Source organism: Typha angustifolia, chromosome 9, assembly GCF_048772165.1.
Source record: "Typha angustifolia cultivar Huaian chromosome 9, ASM4877216v1, whole genome shotgun sequence".
Lineage (NCBI taxonomy): Eukaryota > Viridiplantae > Streptophyta > Magnoliopsida > Poales > Typhaceae > Typha > Typha angustifolia.
In genome coordinates this window covers 5,418,021-5,434,659 of record NC_133247.1, presented here as the reverse complement: position 1 = coordinate 5,434,659, position 16,639 = coordinate 5,418,021, and the positions used below count along the sequence as shown (strand labels likewise).

At 36.0% G+C, this 16,639-nt stretch overlaps 3 protein-coding genes across 3 annotated transcripts; 2 read left to right on the top strand and 1 right to left on the bottom strand.

Annotated features, from left to right (window-relative positions):
* Positions 1 to 463: 463 nt before the first annotated feature.
* On the top strand, positions 464 to 1,374 carry LOC140767610 (uncharacterized). The gene is made up of 2 exons (XM_073107595.1): positions 464 to 580; positions 744 to 1,374. Exons 1-2 carry the CDS (start codon positions 566 to 568, stop codon positions 1,167 to 1,169), a joined length of 441 nt encoding a protein of 146 aa, XP_072963696.1. The 5' UTR covers positions 464 to 565; the 3' UTR covers positions 1,170 to 1,374.
* A 443-nt stretch (positions 1,375 to 1,817) lies between these two features.
* LOC140766847 (exopolygalacturonase-like) lies at positions 1,818 to 3,314 on the bottom strand. The gene is made up of 3 exons (XM_073106508.1): positions 2,995 to 3,314; positions 2,140 to 2,658; positions 1,818 to 2,048 (listed from the first exon to the last, which is right to left on the bottom strand). The coding sequence occupies exons 1-3, from the start codon at positions 3,187 to 3,189 to the stop codon at positions 1,818 to 1,820; spliced, it is 945 nt and encodes a 314-aa protein (XP_072962609.1). The 5' UTR covers positions 3,190 to 3,314.
* A 4,071-nt stretch (positions 3,315 to 7,385) lies between these two features.
* LOC140767688 (glycerophosphodiester phosphodiesterase GDPDL4-like) lies at positions 7,386 to 15,964 on the top strand. The gene is made up of 9 exons (XM_073107682.1): positions 7,386 to 7,783; positions 9,123 to 9,416; positions 9,498 to 9,613; positions 9,722 to 10,220; positions 11,551 to 11,589; positions 11,705 to 11,989; positions 12,249 to 12,388; positions 14,037 to 14,520; positions 15,508 to 15,964. Exons 1-9 carry the CDS (start codon positions 7,678 to 7,680, stop codon positions 15,786 to 15,788), a joined length of 2,244 nt encoding a protein of 747 aa, XP_072963783.1. The 5' UTR covers positions 7,386 to 7,677; the 3' UTR covers positions 15,789 to 15,964.
* The last annotated feature ends 675 nt before the right edge of the window (positions 15,965 to 16,639 follow it).

Here is a 16,639-nt window from a genome sequence, read left to right as displayed (position 1 = left end):
AGACGGCCTATTTTAGAATAAATTTATTCTTATTCTATAAGTGAACGAGAGCTTAAGGTTAATTAATTGGAACATGCATGCATGGGTAATGAGTAGGCTACCTTCGTGCCAAACCGCACAAAGCACAACCCTCTCTCACACAACTCACAAGGAGGTGGAATATTGGCCCTCCATTTGCAAGACCACTCACTCAAAAACTATTCCCCATAGCAATAGAAAAATTTAATCTCCTCCTTTGTCATCAATTACCAACATTTTTCAGATTGATTTCAGTGATGTTGGAGTCCTCAACAAACTATCACAATGCCATTTGATCATTCCATAGCAATAGAAAAACTTCATATCCTCCTTGATATCCTCCTATGTCATCAATTACCAACACAATTCAGATTGATTTCAGTGATGTTGAAGTCCTCAACAAACTATCACATGCCATTTGATCATTCCTCGCAACACCCAAGTACTCTTTTTTACAACCTCTATATATAGCCCTCCAACTTACAAACATTTGTTCTACTACAAGTGACCATTAAATCTTCAGACATCTCAATTCTTCTTAGCTCTCATGGCTACTGTTGAGGTAGATTTGTTACCTTTCAATATTAGTCATAAATACTAGAATGCTGAGAACTATAGATCTAGACATCTTTCTCTTCAAGGAAAAAAGAAGTTATGGATGCAATGTTAATTCTTTGTTATATATATTTATAGATATTATATTATTGAATACTGGGTAATTGCAGGTTCAGTTAGCAACAAATGCTGCATCACTGCCAGAAAATAGCCCCAAGGAGCAACCAAATGATGCCCAAGAGGCATCCAAAGATGAAATAGAGGTTCTACCAACATCTACACCTACACCAAAGATGGTGCAAGAGGAGGAATCTATTGATGTTGTTGAAGACCCAACAATGGCACAAGAATTTGAATCGAAGGTTGAAATAAAGGCGAGTGAAAAAGTGGTAGAGCCAGAAGAAGCCAATATAGAGAAGCCAATCGAGAAGATTAAGGCAGTTGCAGCGGTGGTGCCCGTTGATGAGCCTGAGGAAGTTGAAGTCCCAGAAGAGGCTCCAGTAACTCCCGAGGAGACAAAGGAGGAGTTGGAAGAGAAGCATCAAGTAGAGGAAGCAGGCAAAGGGGCTCCAAGTGAGGAGAAGAGTGATGAGTAGAGATGGTCTTTTTAAAGTGTTTTAAAGTTGACTAGTAGGTAAGTGCTTGGTGCTTGTTGTTTGCGATCTATTATATATAGATATATATATGTTGCTTTGGAAGTTGGAAGTTATGTAATAATCTAAATGGCTCATGAGGCCATGATCTATTACTATAGTTATGTTAGAGCTTATTGCTATTGTACTCTCTGTGAAAGTTCTAAGTAATGCATAAATAAGCTTATTAAGTCTCTCTCTCTCTCTCTCTCTCTCTCTCTCTCTCTCTCTCTCTCTCTCTCTCTCTATATATATATATATATATATATATATATATATAACCACATATGGTATATTGAGTAGTTTGACAGTTGAACATAATATGCTAATTTATCATCAAGATTCAAGGAGATCTTTCCTGTTCAACATAATTAAATTGAATCATCATAACATCCAAATGAGGCAGTGATAAATGCCCGAAATAGACTTTAAAACTCTTAATTGGAAGTATGATATACATCATTAGTCATCAGTCACCTAACGCTAGAGAACGAGAGTTTTTATATTTATATTCCAACACCTGGCAACTTAAGTTTTTAGTTCAAAAGGTCATCGAATATAGTGTACTATTTGTTTTCCGATACAATGGAAAGATGGAGTAAAAGAGACGGATCAAATGCAAGAATTAGGCATCACATTGCCATTGGAAGTCCCTTTAACATTAACACATATAGTTGTCAAGTCCTGCTCCACATCTCCATTGTACACCAAGTTGATATTGCTGAGCTCCACCCCGTTGCATGGCACCGCCTTGCTGCACACCAGCTTGATTGCCTCTTGGGACGCAGACGTGCCTTTGATGTTGCGATACACTATACGATCGATCTTAACTTGTGAAGGAGACTGTGAAAAGAGATGTTTGAACATCCAAATCATTCACCTTAAGCTTTTTGAAGTCTTCGAAGAAAAAAAGTTGTTGGTCAATGGCACTTACTGTTTGAGTGCAATCAGCACGCGGGCAATATTCCTGGTCGATGATGATAGGGTTAGACACATTGTTCATCGTAATGTCTTCAAAGACGAAATCCGACGCCGTTGACGGGGACGGCGTCGACTGCCACGTCTTGACACGAACGCCGTTCGTCGTGCCGGTCAGCGTGCAGTTCTTGACGGTCACGCCGACGACGTCCTTCTCGTCGGGATACTTCCCGAGACTCCCGACGCTTATCCCGTGGCCTGGGCCGCAAGACACGTTCGACACGCTGATGTTGACGCTGCCTGGGCCGATCGACACGCAGTCGTCGCCGGTGCCGATGACGGAGTTGGCGATGCTGACGCCGACCGAGTCGCCGACGTGGATCCCGTCGGTGTTAGGGCTGTCGGCCGGCGCGGTGACGGTGATCGAGTCGAGCTGGACGTTCTTGGAGGCGAAGATGTTCACGTGGAAGGACTTGCTGTCCACCAAAGAGATGCGGCTGATTGTCGCGTTCGTGACGAAGCTCAGAACCAACGACTTCAAGCAACCACGTCGAAAATATAAATATTCTCTGGATTACAGTTTTACCCCTAAATCTATGCTTATCATTATCAAATTAGACTACATATCTATTGGGGGTAATTAGGTCTTTTCACATTCTTATGAACCATGACTTATAGGCAAATACTTGGTCTAGACCATAAGAAACAAAAAAAAAAAATCTTTGATTACTTATCTATTAGATTTCTATAATTATAATTAAAGGCCAGATTAAATAGTCCATTTGATGTTTTAATATCATTAATACCATTAGGAGGGTGATGCTAATATAATTATCCTAATAAACTTGTTAGTTATTAATGAGTGACTTACCACGGGCAGTAGGTGGCATTTCGATTTCTTAGGGCATTCGTTTTGAGGCCAAGCTGATGCTCCTCGGCCGTCGATCCGCCCACCTCCCGAGATCGAGAGGCCGTCGATGTATTGGAATTCAATCCAGTTCTTTGTTGGTGAATACATACTAAGGTCAGTTGAGGCTAGTAGTTGCCCTTCCAGTTGCACTGCCATGAAGCCCTTGCATGGCCCTTTAAACGTCGACGGTCCCACCAAGTATTCTCCCTCCGGTATCAGAATTTTATGTTTCCCGTCGGCCGCCGCCGCCGAGCATGCCACTTCCCATGCCTTTTGAAATGCCTAGAGGTAATATATATATACACTTGTTTAATCTTAAATTCGCAACAATTATTAGCTTAAGCTTTTCGAGCAATTTGTGTACAATATAACTTATTATAATCCCATCTAATGAAAATTAGGTTAATCACCTGAGTATTATCGGTTAAACCGTCTGCGACCGCACCATAATCCTTCACATTATAGATTGAGATTGAGTCTTGTGCAGTGCCAGCCCATGCAAAAATGAGGACCAAATAAACCCTAACAAGGTTGTACTCAGACCCCATTCTTGCAACTTGGATGTCAATAGCTCACCTTGTATGAACTTTTAGGTGGGCTATATATATATAATTTATGTGCAGCAGCAGAGGGGCTGCTTTGCCTTGTAAATCCTCAACTTCTTCTGTCCATTTTCAGGCATTTTGATGCACAAATTGTTGGCCTTTTCCCAATTAAGTTTGTGGTTCAGAAAACTTTAACAGTGGTTGCTTAAGCTTACATTTGTTACACAGTTACACTTGGCATGTCTTTGTATTGCATCATTAATTAATTAATTAAGTAATTAAATCTCAAGGACAGAAGTTGTTTCTTTAATTAGCTTAGATATTAGCAGCTGCTTGAGATTTTATGCTACATTCTGAAACGCTTATAACTTTTTATCCTATTAACCTAAAAATGGAGAAGAGTTGTGATTTCTGGTATACTTTTGAGAAATATTACAATAAACTGAGGCCAGCTCATGTTCAGTTAGAATATGTAAGAAATTTATTATATGATATATATTTAGAGAATGTTTGTTACCAAGTTAAGGGGCCTCTTTTGGTTGGGGATGGAGTTGGATGGATGGTTGTTCTTTTGGTGTCTCTCAGGCTCTATTTGATCTCACTTTTAATTTGTAAAGTTCAAACCTAGGTCAAGCTAGGGTTTCAATACCAGAGCTGATCTGAGCCAAGCTTGAGCCAGTTAGTTAATTAATCGATTTGAGCCCGAGCCATTCCTAAGCTAACATGATTCAAGTTTGAGCTCGAATTGTTTATAGGTCGATCGGAGCCTTAGCAGTCCCTAAGCTAATTTGATTCGAGTTCTACCTATTAACTCATAAATAGGTTGATCTGAGCCCGAGCCATTCCTAATTCGAGCTCGAGGTCCAACTGAATGTACCCTTGTTTGAGTTTAGCTCATTTACACTCATAAAAAAAAAAATGTAAATAAGGATAAGTAAATTTAACGTCCCACTCAAAAGTCCAATGCTAATTAAGTCAGATATGCAAGGAGGGTGGTGCGATTAGTATGTTGTCAATAATTGAAGGGTGAGCTTTCTATGGCAAAAAGTGAAATATTTTCTAAAATTTGAATATAAGAGCTTATTTAGCAATCATATGTACCAAAAATAAAGAAAAGCATAATTTCAACAAATTTTGTTAAGCTTTATAATTGATAAATTTGTGACGAAAAAAAGAAGTTATTTCTGGTATATCTTCTGTAGTTGATTATGTATGGATTGTGATATAATATTCGATAAACGTTGGATGAACAAGATGAGTGAATACAATTCATCCAAACAAAGTTCCAACATTTGAGGTACATTGATACATGTATATGGGTTGCTCGCGTTCTTATGCATTTAAATGCATAGGTGAATTTTGACTTATTCCAATTCGAGTTGAAGTTAATTTTATTGTGATATACATGGATTGATCAGTTATATTAAGACGCTATATTATAAGAAAATTATATTTAAAAAAACTTTAATTTTATCATGAAATTTACTAAACGGGGAGTTTATTAGGTTTGGTAATAAGCAAATTTATAAGCAAAGAAAGTTATTTGTAGTGCATCTTCCCTAGTTATTCATGTATAAATTGTGGCACTATGTTCAATGAAGGTCCAATAAACAGTATCAAATAATCAGTGCAAATACTGAATTTTAATTTTTTTTTTATTTCTTTTCACTTGAATATCTCCCATAAGTTATGTGTCTTGGTTATATATAATCATAAATTATACATCATAACATTAAAATATTTTGCACTAACAGTATGTAAATCATTGTTTAACAATTGTTTGATCATAACCTTTGGTTTGGTACTAGAAAAGGGATCCATGATTTTTGTCCATAATTAATTACTAAGAATGTTTTTTTGACATCAAAATTTCATGTGTTTGCTTGTTGCTTATCACATTAAATTAAATTTTTAGTTATCTCACATAAAATGATAAGAAAAAGACGCTGAACTCATTAGTATTTTTTTTCTTAGACAAACGCTGCTAACTTTAATATTTTACTAACGGTTACAGTAAAATATGCTTCTTTTGGTATTAAATATATCAACAGAAAAAAAAAAACCCTTTGGAAGAGGGCTTAATTTGGTCAAAAACTCACAAAAAGAACACCAAATTTGAGAAATAATTTATAGAATCAAACAACAAATTCCTAATAATTTATGACCATATATATATATATTTCTCTCTGAGTTCATTGAATGGAATGTAAGGGCTAGTGATGTTCCCAATGAACATGAGGAGGACCCCACAATGGCCTCAATTTAAAGAAGAGTCACATGGAGTCACCTTCTCATGTCCATCCATGGCTCTCCCCATTAATAAATTATTAAATTTGCTTGTGCTAAGCTTTAAATATTACTACTTCAATTTAAAAAAAAAAAGAAAAAAGAAAAGAAAAAAGAAAAAGAAAAGTAGGTGACCAGAACTTCTATGATGCTTCCCTTCTTTTACTACTAACAAAGAGGAATAGATAATTGCATAATTAATTATTCTTTTTTGTGTGGAAAGTATGCATTTATCACCCTATTTTTTTTAGGTATTTATTTCTTGCATAACCATACCTAATCTATGCACTTCATTAAGGAAAATAGGCTTCTTGAAGCAAGTTCCTTTGAGACTTTATAGTGGAGTTTGACCAAATTATCCTCTAAAATATAATACTGTTTAAACTATTTTTAAAATTAATATTACAGTAATCTTCTATATAATATAGAAAAATAATAGTGAAAAAAAAATTCATTGTCTAAGATAATAATTTGGTTAAAAACTCCACTTTAGTGTTAAGTTTTCTTTGATAAAGTATTTTAAAAAAAAAACTTGAATTATTTTTGGTGTCATTTATTATATATTAAAGTTGTATTTTAATAATGTTTGTCAGTTTGACCATAGATGTTACCTTAATGAGTGGCCATTACAACCAAAGTCCACTGAATCATGACCTTGAGTCTTCCATAGATCTCATCTGATCTAAGTTGGGCCCACCCTTTGTGATTATAAATAAATAATAAAATCACCAAAAATGGATTAATCCCTCAAAAGTAATTCTTTTTTTCCATTATTAAGGTACTGTCAAATTTCATCTATTCACATAGGTATGAAATGAAAGGTGGCATTTAGTGCCACCAATCATTTTATCTTAATGCTGAAAACAATCCTCCTTCTCTCTTATTTAAATAAATAATAATAATTTAAATAATACACTCTTTAGGGTTTTCTTTTCAATCAATTTTCTTTTCTCATCGTTCAGAAGAAATAACCTAATAGATACTATTCTTTACGCGCAATTTGGTTGCGGTATGAAATAAAGGGTTATGATCTCTCTGAACTATATTCAATTTATATGATCAGTTTATAAACATGTAATAATTTACTTTCAAAATTTTAAATTAAGTTTACTTCTTAAAGTAAAATAAAGTAAAAAAATAATGTAGCCTTTTACATGGGTTTATAAGCCTGCAAACCTACAAACCTTAGTAAGGAAAAAGAAAAACAATGACATAGAAAAAGTAAAAAAAAAAATACTTTTTTTTTTTGAAAATTAAGTTTATGTCATATAAATTATACTAAAATGTTATTATTAATTTTATAAAATAGAAATGCAAGTAATTTGAAGAGTAAACTATAACTTTTGGAGAATTTTAAATTTAGATTTATTTATATATATATTTATCTCTTCAATAACGTTGTGAACTGGGAAGGAAAAATAGTGTTAGATTACTTAAGAAAAACAAATGTCAGCTCAGGAAAAAAAAAAGTAATTAGACTTTTGTCTTCTCTTTGAAAGTACCAGGAATAGTCCATTGAAGAAAGATCCAGCTGGGAGCCTGGAATTCAGCCCCACCACCTTCTCTGTCTCTCACTTTGCTCCTACTAGTCTTAGCCCTCTCTCTCTCTCTCTATCTCTCTCTACTGGTGCAGCGGTGCTCCAAATAGAAGCTCAGTTCTGAATCCAATGCCAAGACCCAACTCAGAGATCCCTGTTTATGCAGAGAAAACCCATTAAAAAAAAAAATCTCATCTTTTAGTCTTCTGTAAGATCTGAATCGGAGCCGGAAGTGGGATCTTTGTTTTTCTTTCACTCTGTTGGTGGAGACGACAATGGGGGAAAGGATATGCTCTGCATTGCCTCTGTTGTTGCTTGCTCTGATTCATCTGGGTCTGGTAGCAGCGCAAGCTCCCAAGTCTCCTTGGCAAACCTTGAGTGGTACACAATACTTACTCCTCTCCCTTTCTCTGTGATTCTTTCTGATTTCTTGATTTTTACCTGTGGTGTTTCCTCTTATGGGCTTCGTTTTGCTCTACGGTGGGTGGTGGGTCTCTTTCTGGAGGTCCTCTCCTTTCTACTATGGGTGGTGTGAGGCTGTCAGAGGGGGGGAGGGGGTGGTGGTGTGAAAAAGATGTCTCCTATATTATAACTCTGTGTAGATCATATAAAATAGATTATTTGACTGATGATCTGAAGTGGTTGATGTTGGTGTTGGTTAGGTTGGTTAGGTTATGAGAAGAGAGATCTCAAGTGTTTGTTTGTTGGTTTTGAGGAAACAACACTTGGATCTGCAGTTTGTTGCCAGGCCTAACTTGGTTGTTGGCAACTGTCTGCTCTTCGATTACTGCACAATATGTGCTCCTGATAAACTCAATCAATGCTGCTTTCCAGAATATTAGATTGATTTAGAGGAAGTTTTTAATCAGCTTTCCCTGTATTAATTGTAGGCCATCCTGTGGGTGGCGTGTATGAAGATTTGTGATGACTGATGAGTCTTTATTTTGTTAAGATGTTCACTGAATACCAATTTACTTGCAGATCAGTTGGAAAGATATCCAACAAATTTAAGTTTTTCCCAATGTACTGTTCTTCCTGGCGTTCTGCCGTATGATAATTTGTTTGTAATTTTTCTTGGATTCACCTTGCAAGAAGGTGCTACCATTACTGGTTCTAAACTTCTCAAGGTAGATATTATGTATACTTGCATGAACAAGACAACTGAAATGAGTTGTGACAAATGATTACTTAAAAATGATGATCGAACTTCATCCTATCGTTGATCTATTAAAGCACATTAGAATGAAGCTTGAGTAAAAAAAATATTCCCATTAGTATAGCTACAACATAAAACTTTAGGAGGAGGACACTTTGAAGGGTTGAACAGAAATCTTTTCACCAACATGCCATAGTATTCGAACAAAAACGAAATCTTGAGCAAGCAGGAGGTTTAAGTGTTTTAATTTTTAAAACATGTATGCTTTCGATGCTGCCATGTACAGCTCTACAGGGAAAACTGCTCTGGGCATATAAAAGAAAATAACTTCTAGAAATTTTTTCTGTAGCCATTCATCCTTATAGGTTTCTGACCAGGTAATACTATTGAACCATTATATGTGTACTTATGCGATTTAACTGTGTCCACCTTGATCCACCTGAAAGATTTAAGTTTGCTGTCCTATTTTGTTGCCAAAATTGAAATCTTACAGTCTCCTTACTGCTTCAGCTAACTATTTCTCCTTTCTTGTTCTAAGGACTAATTATCATCCTTCTAATGCAGGAAATCCCCCTTCAGTAATAGCTAAGGGAGGTTTTTCTGGAATGTTCCCTGATTCCAGTCTACTTTCCTATAAAGCTTCATATCTTACTGGCGCAGCTGATACAGTTTCATGGTGTGATGTCCGCTTAACAAAAGATGGTGTTGGCATCTGTCTACCAGAGATAGATTTAGCTAACTGCACAAACATTCAAACTTTCTATCCTGACGGAAAGAATAACTACATTGTCAATGGAGTGTCTACACAAGGGTGGTTTTCTGTGGACTACAGCTTCAATGACTTGGTGGCAGTCTCATGTAAGTTGGAATTGCTGCTTCTGTTGCTATTCTTTTAAAAACAATTCTCTTACATTCAGAAGTTTTTCACAATCTAAACAGTGGTGCAAGGAATTCTTTCTCGAACTGATAAGTTTGATAGAAACCTCTATCCAATTCTTTCTGTTGATGATGTGGACTCTAAAGCAAAACCTTCAGCATATTGGGTGAATGTACAGGTAGGATATATATTTCCATTATATTCAGGCTCTCTTGTAGTTTTAATAGTTCTACTTCTAGTTCATACCTCATATAAACTAATTGTTGAAGTACTGCTTATTTTGTAGCATGATGTATTCTACAAGCAGCATAATTTGAGCATGAGAAACTATCTTCTTTCTCTGTCAAGAGATGTCAGTCTGAATTATATTTCTTCGCCAGAAGTAGCCTTTCTGAGCAGTTTAGCAGGAAAATTGAAAAGTAAGACAAAGCTCATTTTTCGCTTTATGGAGGAAGATGATATTGAACCTTCAACAAATGTGACATATGGTTCACTGCTGAAGAACCTTACATTTATCAAGACATTTGCCTCTGGAGTTCTTGTGCCCAAGCATTTTGTATGGCCTGTAACATCTGATCGCTATCTACAGCCGCACAGTTCTTTTGTCTTGGATGCACATAAGGAAGCACTAGAAGTTTTTGCATCAGGATTTGCAAATGATGCATTCTTCAGCTATAACTATAGTTATGATCCCATAGCTGAGTATCTTTCTTTCGTTGACAACGGGGAATTTTCAGTAGATGGTGTACTTACAGATTTCCCAATCACTGCGTCAGAGGCCATAGGTGATGTTTTTGTGTCATTTCATTAATTATATTCTTGCAGATAAGTAGTATCACTGAATTCATGAAGGACTCCAATGCGGCTTGACATTGGGTAACTTGGTTTTTCTAATTCAACTATAGTTTTGTAGTTGTCAATAAATGCATACGGGCGTTTATGTTAAAGTTGGGTTAATAGAAGAAAATAGGTTCACAACCTATATGTTTAGGCTTTTAAGTTGATTTGGAACCTGTTATGTGTACCTAATCCAAGTTATGTTGGGAGTGCCGTTTCAATGATATAATGATTGCCAATAGTGATTACGATTTGACTCCTTCGGTTTACTCTTGGCATAACATTCCTCTTGTTAAATCACCAAGTGTTATAAAAGCTCAAGCTATTAGAGAATAGTTGTTTTAAAAATATTTGAAGATCCCATCATTTTTGGGCTTAAGGCATTTTGAGAGGCCTAGGAAATGGACTTAACTTAAATGAGTGAATGTTTTATATAAGTTTAACGAGATTCGAACTCTGAACACCCTGCTCTAATACTATACTAACTATTAACTACTTTAGAAACTTAAGCTGTTAGAAAATGGTGGTTTTAATCTTTTATATTCTAACAACTCCAATACCGATTATGGTCATCTCAGCCCTGTGAAGGAACCTTTTATTTGTATGCTATCACTCCATAGTTCATACTGGCGCAGTATATGCTTAGCATTGAATTTCTGAAATGATCTTAATTTGATTATGACTTGACTTCTGTATGCTGGTAGTCCTAAATCGCATGAACATAATTCTTGCTCTATCATTTCCATAGTGCTGCTCATCTATTAAATGTTCTCATCTTGGCAACACTAACTTTAATAGGTTGTTTCAAAGTTTTCCAATATTCCATTTGTTGTTAAAAGATGTTGCTTCCTAGTAGACATCATCGATCCATAAGGTACTGCTGGTCCCTAAAGAAGAGAACAGCCAACAACGCAAGATAATGAGCCATTCTGCTCAGGCATCACCATCTAGTAACTTACCTCGCACACACTAGTCATTTAATTTCCTATATTTTAGGTAATAATGTTTGTAAATCAGAAAATGTAGTTCGAATATTGTTGCAATATTTCCTTTTACTTATAGTCAAATTTGAAGGCACAGAAGAGTTAGTACTTCATTATCTGGCCTGAAGTAGTTTTTTCCCCAATCTTCTCATTTACTCTCTAAGAAAAATCTGTTCAGGTTATTGTGGTTAGGTAGTCTATCTATTAAACTGTAGCTGTTAATTTAATCTCTGTTAGTTCTGAGTAATTCTAATTTATGAAACTAATGGAGTTATATATTCTGATGCTGTTCCAGGTTGCTTTTCACACACAAACATGAATAAATCTGAACATGGTAGGTAGGCTATACCTTTTCTCCTTCCCTTCTTTGGTTTGGAAGATTTTCTTAGGCATGCGTCTATATGATGTCAATGTGCATTGAATCCCAATTTCTGCTCTACATGTTTCAGGTAAGCCTATAGTTATCTCCAACAACGGCGCTAGTGGGGTCTACCCGGATTGTACTGATTTGGCTTATCAGCAAGCTGTTAAAGATGGTGCTGATTTTATAGACTGTCCTGTTCAAGTAACACAAGATGGCATCCTTATATGCATGAGCTCTATAAACCTCATGGATGTTACTACAGTTGTAAAATCAGCCTTCAGTTCCCGTATTTCATCAATTCCAGAAATCCAGAGTAATCCTGGAATTTTCACATTTAATTTGACCTGGGATGAGATCCAAAAGTTGAGACGTAAGTGAACAGTTTCTTCTCTGCACATAATCTTTGTTTAAAACTTCATAAGAAAAGAATGACTAGGATATTACCTTCCATAAGTATTACTTCAAAATTAATGCTTTCATATTTTGTTGTATCATTTGTTTTATATTTTAGTCACTTGCATATTCTTTGTTTTTTTTTCCACATGGTCTGCTTTCATTTTTTTGTACTTTTTATTGAACCTTGTTACAAAGCTTTTTTCTAACTTTATCTTTGCTTTTTCCTATTGCAGCCGCTATCTCAAATCCAGAAGCTAAATACCTATTGTACCGAAACCCTCGATACAAAAATGCAGGAAACTTCATGAAACTATCTGATTTTTTGGGTTTTGCAAAAGACAATGCTCTTTCTGGAGTCGTGATTAAAATCGAGGTGAGAGCAGCTATTTGTTCAATTTACAGAACTTGATCTACTATTGCCGTATGATACGAGTTCTTGTAAACCTCAAATACTGTTTTTGAAAAGAGATTCGTCCGAACTACTAATTGGTTGACAGCTGTAGTAGCACAAAAGAAAACTTTAGAAGATTGGTAAACTAGGTTTCCAAAGTAAAGAAGATTGTGTAACAAGGTTCATGAGTTTTACTGTTGAAAATTCTAGAGGTGTCAAATATTGAGATGTTTACTGTTAGGACTGTTAAACAAGCTTAATAAACTTAGCGAGCTTGGGCTTACTGTGTCTTGCTCTTGTTTGGTTAGCATTAGCTCATTACGTTAAAATATATGTTTAGATATTATGTCATATCAAATCACATCAAATCATATAACATATTTGTCTCTTAAAGCACTTGGTGCAATTGGTAAAAGGGCTCATTTACATTCTTGCAGTCTGATTCAAATGAACAGATCAATTTGAGCTCAATTTCAACCCCAATAATTTCAAGACAGCTCGAGCATAAGTTGCTCAATTGAGCTCAAGCTTGTAGACACTCGAAATGTAATCTTGGTATTCAATTACCAAATGTGGTGGAGCGTTGTTGCATTGCATGAAGTTGGTTTCTTACTCGAGAAAGTGTGTACATATATATTCAAGACCTATTTGTTTCGATCTTCTCAAGCTAATTGGGATTAGGCCTCCTTATGAGGGTTCTAGTTTGACCAAGAAATGTAGTTCATCTATGTTTTAGTTTCCTAGATGAAGTAGGAGAGGGCAAGAGCTCTTCTAATTAAATTAGGAGATAAAAGAGATTCTAAATTTGATTAAGAAAATAACATAGGCTCTGAATGCCTATGTAAACATGCAGAGGGATGGCTTTTCAGATGGCAAACAAATAATCATGTGGCCTATTGTATATGAGTTTTTCGTATTGACATATATAAGGGGTGATAACCTTGGATAAAGATTGAGGCTGATAACGTTGGATAAGGATTGTTTTATCAGGGATGATTTAGAGTCATTGTACCCTGTATTTTGCAGTGGATCTGTTGCTGCTTCGTGATACCCAAGTATGAAACACTCAAAATTCTTATAATACCCTTACTTTATCTTCCTTTGGAACCATGGAATATGGGCTCCCACTCTTCCAAAAACATGAAACTTTTGCAAACCAACGTTACTCTCATACTAACACATGTTTTTCACTCTTTCACATTAACACATTTCAGACAAATTATGCATTTTTTTTTCCTTTTCTGAATTACTCTACTTGAATTTTAGTTGAAGTTGTTATCTTCTTCCTTCCCTGATCTCATCAATATGGGCCAGCCACAGAGTGTTATCAGTAGTGTAGAAGGTTAAGAGGCTGCCAAACCAGCATCAGTTAAGATTCATCCTGCTTAAACACAAAGCATACTTTGATGTATCTCTCAATCTGAAGTTAGTAGAGAGTTTGTTGGTTCTTACATCTAAATTCATCAACAATAAACAGACTTGCTGTTTAGCTTTTGTTGGCAAGTCTTATACTGTGTTATCATTCTGTCTTCTTAAAAGTCCCAGAATCTTCCATTTTTTATGATTTCTTTTTCATAAAGTAACCTATAATCTTCTGCATTTTGACCATGTTTTTTCATTATTGCTGCAGAATGCTGCATTTCTGGCAGAGAATTTAGGATATAGTGTAACTGACGATGTCATCACCACTCTGAAAGATTCAGGTTATAACAATCAAACTGGACAGGAGGTCATGGTTCAATCTGCCAATAGCTCCGTCCTAGTCAAATTCAAGCAGCAAACCAAATATACCCTCCTTTACATGATTGATGAGTCAATAGGTGATGCTGTTACTTCTTCAGTAGAAGATATTAAGAAGTTTGCCCATTCGGTGGCTATTGGCAAGAAATCCATATTTCCTGTTAGTCAGCAGTTCATCATCAGCCAAACTGAGCTCGTCCAGAAGTTGCAATCTGCTGGCCTTGCTGTGTATGTTTATTTATTACGAAACGAATTTGTTTCTCAGGCGTGGGACTTCCTATCAGATCCAGCGGTAGAGATAAATGGATTTGTCCAAGGAGCTGGTGTGGATGGTCTCATCACGGATTTCCCGAGGACAGCTGTTGCATATAAAGGTAATGCCTATAACTTGCATTGATGTTTACTCTTTTCTACTTGTCTATAATAGTAAAGGCCTTGCTTGTTTTTGAGATTAAGAAAAATCTAGAATAGCTATTCTACATTTTTACTCCTAAAATTCATTCCTTTAGATTAGAGCAGGTTATTTTAATGTTTACTTGTAATTTAGGATAGTGGTGCAATAATTACTTTTATGTGACATAAAGTTGAGATAAAGTATAAATGAGAAGTGAAAATTGACTCAAAATGGTCATGATTTGATGGAAATTTAGATTTAACTTTTCTCATTTATTGTAGGTACATGATGCATACTTGTAAATATGTAATGAGATAGGTGGGTGGTAGGAGAGGGGAGAGGATTTCTGATTGAAAGGTAAAAGTATAATTGGGGTTCATGTGTGTAATAATTAGAATAATATTTCTAATCTAAAAGTAAGGATAATTGATATTTCTTTTTGAATCTAGAATATTGTTCCCTAATTAAGAATAGGAGAAAAGGCCATTTTGAAGCAAATTGGGGCTTATAGAGCAAGAGAAAAAATATCAGTCCAGGAGCTGACAAACATCATTCATGGAGCTATAAATCTAGGTATAACTCATTCAGAGTGTTCCCTGCCTGAAAAGTAATTTATGCCCTTGTTGGACTAAGAACAGATGTGATTAAATGACTATCCTTCCAGATTTGAGTTGATGCTTGGCATGCTTTCAATCCCTCTCATAATGTAGAACTCAAACAATTTGGCATTGGGTCCAATGTTAATTTGAACTTGAGAAGCCCTTGGGAGAAAAGAGGAAAATAGAGTGAATGAATCTCTATTGCTGTTCATAGTATTTACGTTTATACTTTATTTGAAGTGATAATACACTAAACCCTAGCTAAATTATGGTCTACTAGCTGCTACACCTTGACTATCCATGCTTGAGGTGATGGTGAAAAAATGGAAGCATTTCTTACTGAAGTAAACCAACACTGTTTTGTGCAGGAAATTCTTGTTTGAAGTTGGGTGATAAAGCGCCAGTTTACATGAATCCTGTCCAGCCTGGTGGTCTTCTGCAGCTTATGGACCCAATGGCAGAGCCCCCGGCCTTAGCTCCGCTGCCGGTCTTGCAGGTGTCTGATGTGGTGGAGGCACCATTGCCTGTGGCTTCCAGTAAACCATCAACTGCAACTCCACCTACTCTGCAGCCTTCTGGAGGGCCTCGACGGATGGTTATCTCATTATTTTCGTCCGTGGCTATACTATTTTGTTTCCTCATCATCTAGATGAATGCACACTGGACATAATTTTTTAGTTCTGTGGCTGGGGGTTTCTGCTGTGGAAAAGATCTGGGGTTATTGATGCAGTTAGTTGGCTCATGGCTGCATTGTGTACCTTTCTGCCTTTTCTGTTGTATTTTGGGATGAAACTTTTGGTAATTCATTTCTATGTCCATTCTTCACTGAGTAAATCTTTACTTTTGTTCACTTCTATGTCCATTCTTCATTGAGTAAATCTATACTTTTGTATCGCTTCTAGGATAATCTCTTCAGACTGACATCGGTGAGTAATTCACAAATGTCCAGAAGGAAAGACTCCTCGTTTGATCTCAATTACTTTGGAGATCAACTTGATGTTTTAGTAGGTACTAAAATAATGTCTAGTGGAGCAAAGAGCTGGTAGTAATCATCTGTCAAATTTCTGCAAATCTTTTCATCCTTTAGTTTATACTCTTATCTGTTTTCCCAACTGCTGTGACAATATTTGGACGAACAATTCTTATATGTAATCAGATACTTATCTGCTCAATTGTTCAACAACTACAAGAAGTGTGATTATGCATCAGATTTTTTTCCTCTCTATATTCATCAAACACTACTATCTTGAGGCCCTTAGCATTAAGAATCTTCTATCTAGTCAGGCCTTCATCTACTATTGGTCATAGTTGGCTTAGCCTGGTGCTCCTTTTCCAACTTCTGTAAACCTCATGACACACCAAATTCAACTGGGTTGTTCATCAAACTGGGAGTAAAAAGAGTTGCATCATCCAGAGAAGAAGAAAAAGACCTTTCCTTCTGAACAACTCCAACTACCTTATCAAATCCTTCTCTTTAAAGGCCAATTGCCTCCTGCTCTT